At 49.9% G+C, this 2844-nt stretch overlaps 1 protein-coding gene across 1 annotated transcript; it reads right to left on the bottom strand.

The window, feature by feature from the left end:
* Positions 1-207: 207 nt before the first annotated feature.
* LOC119348860 (peroxidase 1-like) lies at positions 208-1547 on the bottom strand. Its single transcript, XM_037616859.1, has 3 exons — positions 1281-1547; positions 1006-1191; positions 208-920 (listed from the first exon to the last, which is right to left on the bottom strand). The coding sequence occupies exons 1-3, from the start codon at positions 1488-1490 to the stop codon at positions 333-335; spliced, it is 984 nt and encodes a 327-aa protein (XP_037472756.1). The 5' UTR covers positions 1491-1547; the 3' UTR covers positions 208-332.
* Between the last annotated feature and the right edge of the window lie 1297 nt (positions 1548-2844).

Genomic DNA, 2844 nt, shown 5'->3' with positions numbered 1-2844 from the left:
TGTGTTCGGTGGATCCACATGGATCAGATCTTTGTTCGTCAGTCGTCATTTGTCTATAGGGTAGATCATTCCGATCTACGCTTCTCTTCATCGGCAATGATAGTTGTTCTGGTGCGCTGGTCCAGTAGGGATTAACACGTCGGATGTGGCAATTTCAGTGTTCGTCGTGCGTACAAGAAGTTCACATGGTTGTAACGAAACAATAAATTAATGAAAAAAAGAAGTTGAGAGAGAAAGGAGCTACGACAATCTTACAGCAATTAGACAATCTTACAGCAATTTACAGGGGAAAAATCACAAACATCAAAACAGCCTTGTACTTCTTCGGTGGCTTAACGGTTAACCACGCTGCACTTCTTCCTGATCTCGCCCTGGCTTCCGGTGAGCGGGTTGGCGTTGCCCATCTTGATCATGGAGGCGGCGAAGTCAGCGAAGAACTCGTCCTTGAAGGCGCCGGTGGCATGGCGCTGGACGTAGGCGCGGGTGAAGGGGTCGGTGAGGAGGGCGCCGTCGGAGTGGAAGAGGCCCCTCCGCTTGCTCACCAGCTTGAAGTAGTCGGTGTCGAAGGTCTTGAAGCTGCCGGGGTCCATCTCCACGAGGGTGGTGTTGTCGTTGAGGCTGGCACACTTGCTCTTTAGCCGCATCATGTACTGTGGCTCCAGCGTGGGGTCGATGTCGCTGGGGTTCTCCATGCCGGTGAAGTTGTAGAGCCGGTCGGAGAAGGAGAAGCAGTGGGACGTCCCAATCGTGTGCCCGGCGGACAGGACGACGAGGTCCTTGGCGTCGAGGTTCACGGCGGCGAAGAGCTGGGTAAGCACGGTGAAGTTGGAGGTCGGGGGTGGCAGAGCGTCGGTCTCGTTGGAAATGGACACGCTGCCGTCTCGCCGGCCGAGAGGAACTGTCCAGAATGGACCCTTGCTCTGGAGAAACCATGATCGAGCAGCATTAGAATTTGGCTTCCACACGTACCATGTCATTTGCAAAATGGCCTAGTACTCTACTCACCAGCCATACTGCGTCCCTGGCAATGAGGGCGAGGATGTCGGCGCAGGAGACGGTGTCGGGGCAGGCCTTCTCCACCGCGGCCTTCACTCTCTCGACAAACCCGAAGCCTCGCAGCGTCTGGTTCGGCTGCGCGTCCTTCTCCGCCGTCTTGTTGGCCGAGTCCAGCAGAACCGAGCCGTCGCACCCCTGCGTTAATTAATGGCGGTCACTGGTCAGGCCACCGCACACAACAGGGTACAGGCAGGACAGACAACATGCATGCAAAGGTAGCTTACCCTGACGAAGCAGTCGTGGAAGTGCATCCGGAGGAGCGGCCCGGCGAGGCTGGGCGCCAGTGACAGCGCCCTCACCATCTCCTTCCGGACGACGTCCTCCACGCTGGGGCACGTCTCGCCGTAGAACTTCTCGTGCAGCTGCGCCTGCGCGCACGTCGCCGCCACCGCCGCGAGCAGCAGCGTCACCATCGTCGCAGCCCTCGACGCCATCTTGCTTGACTATGCAAGAAACGACGATCGTTAGGTGGCTGGTTGATCAGGAGAAGCTTGAGCTGCTGCTGCTGCTGATGGACTGGCACCGGGGAAATATATAGCGCCGGAGTGTCCCCACGCCTGCATGTGGTGGGCTGTCCTCCGGAGCAGCAGGTAAAATTCCCATGGTTTAATGAGTTGTTCCTTGTTTGCACTCTCCGGAATCTTTGCCGTGGCAGGTACACCGACGGCGCACGGTATGTATAATGGAGGCGGCCGGACAGCCAGACGGAAGACGAAATTCGCTGCCATGTTTTAATCAACAGAGAGGGCAATAGTGAATGCCACCTACTGGTAGTTTGTAAGCGTGGGAATTTCATGGTGCATATATTTGTACCGGTGCACATGCTATACTGAATATATATACTTGAGATTTTTCGAGCAATATACGTGCTTACACAAACAGAATTAGGGGTACCTCGCAAACTTACCCTGCTGTGTCCGTGCAAAAAAAAAAAGCTTACCCTTCGCCCACTAGGGTCGTGTTTGGTTGTCATATGAGAATTTGTCTGCATTGCATACATGTCCTAGTTGGATCTGGCTAAGGCAAAACAGGCAAACAAAAAAAAAACTACATCTGCACCTCATTTGGTCGCCCTCATTAGATTTTTTTTTTAAAAAGGGGAGGACCCCCAGCCTCTGCATCTAGACGATGCATGCAGCCACAAGCCCTCATTAGATGAATTCACTAATTTTCTCTAGACAACAATCTACTCACTAACTTACTAATTAGCCATCACGGAGCAAACTGCGGTGCCAAGTTCTAATCAACAAAGGCTACGTGCAACAAACGAATGCCACCACCTACTGGTAGTTTGAAGACATGGAAATATCATAATCCATATATTTATACTGGCACCACATGCTATCCCGAATCAGTTTTGTTATGTCTCAGTCGGTGATATATTCGTTTGATCTTGCGTGAAGATCCATGCAAATTTTGATGTGGTCTAAAATACTTGTAACCCCGGAATTTTAAGCCAGATTCAAACAAACTTGAAAATAAATTTAACTTATGTTAGAATTCATTGAAAGTTAGTGATTTTTTTTAAAGAATATTCGCAGATGTCATCCAAACTCGCTTTGTTCTAAGATTAAAAACCTTGCCAAGAATTAGGCTAATATTATGCCTTTGTCGAGGCCTGGCCCAAAATACCAGGAGAATTTAAATATCATGTTTTGATCAACATATAATTTGAATAATGACGTTTAAATTCCAAACATGGTTAAAATGATATTTATAAATTTGGAGGTCTAGTTTTTATAAGTTTCAAGCCTGGCACGTGCTTGGAATTTTGTATTCACAAAAAGC

Source organism: Triticum dicoccoides, chromosome 1B, assembly GCF_002162155.2.
Source record: "Triticum dicoccoides isolate Atlit2015 ecotype Zavitan chromosome 1B, WEW_v2.0, whole genome shotgun sequence".
NCBI classification, from domain to species: domain Eukaryota; kingdom Viridiplantae; phylum Streptophyta; class Magnoliopsida; order Poales; family Poaceae; genus Triticum; species Triticum dicoccoides.
Note: the sequence above shows the minus strand (reverse complement) of the source record. Positions and strands in the feature narration are given on the sequence as shown.

Coding starts and splice junctions, on each gene's coding strand:
- LOC119348860 (XM_037616859.1), bottom strand. CDS start 1,490: ATGGCGTCGAGGGCTGCGACGATGGTGACGCTGCTGCTCGCGGCGGTG. Junction 1,192..1,280: donor TCCACGACTGCTTCGTCAGG/GTAAGCTACCTT, acceptor TAATTAACGCAG/GGGTGCGACGGCTCGGTTCT. Junction 921..1,005: donor CCAGGGACGCAGTATGGCTG/GTGAGTAGAGTA, acceptor TGGTTTCTCCAG/AGCAAGGGTCCATTCTGGAC.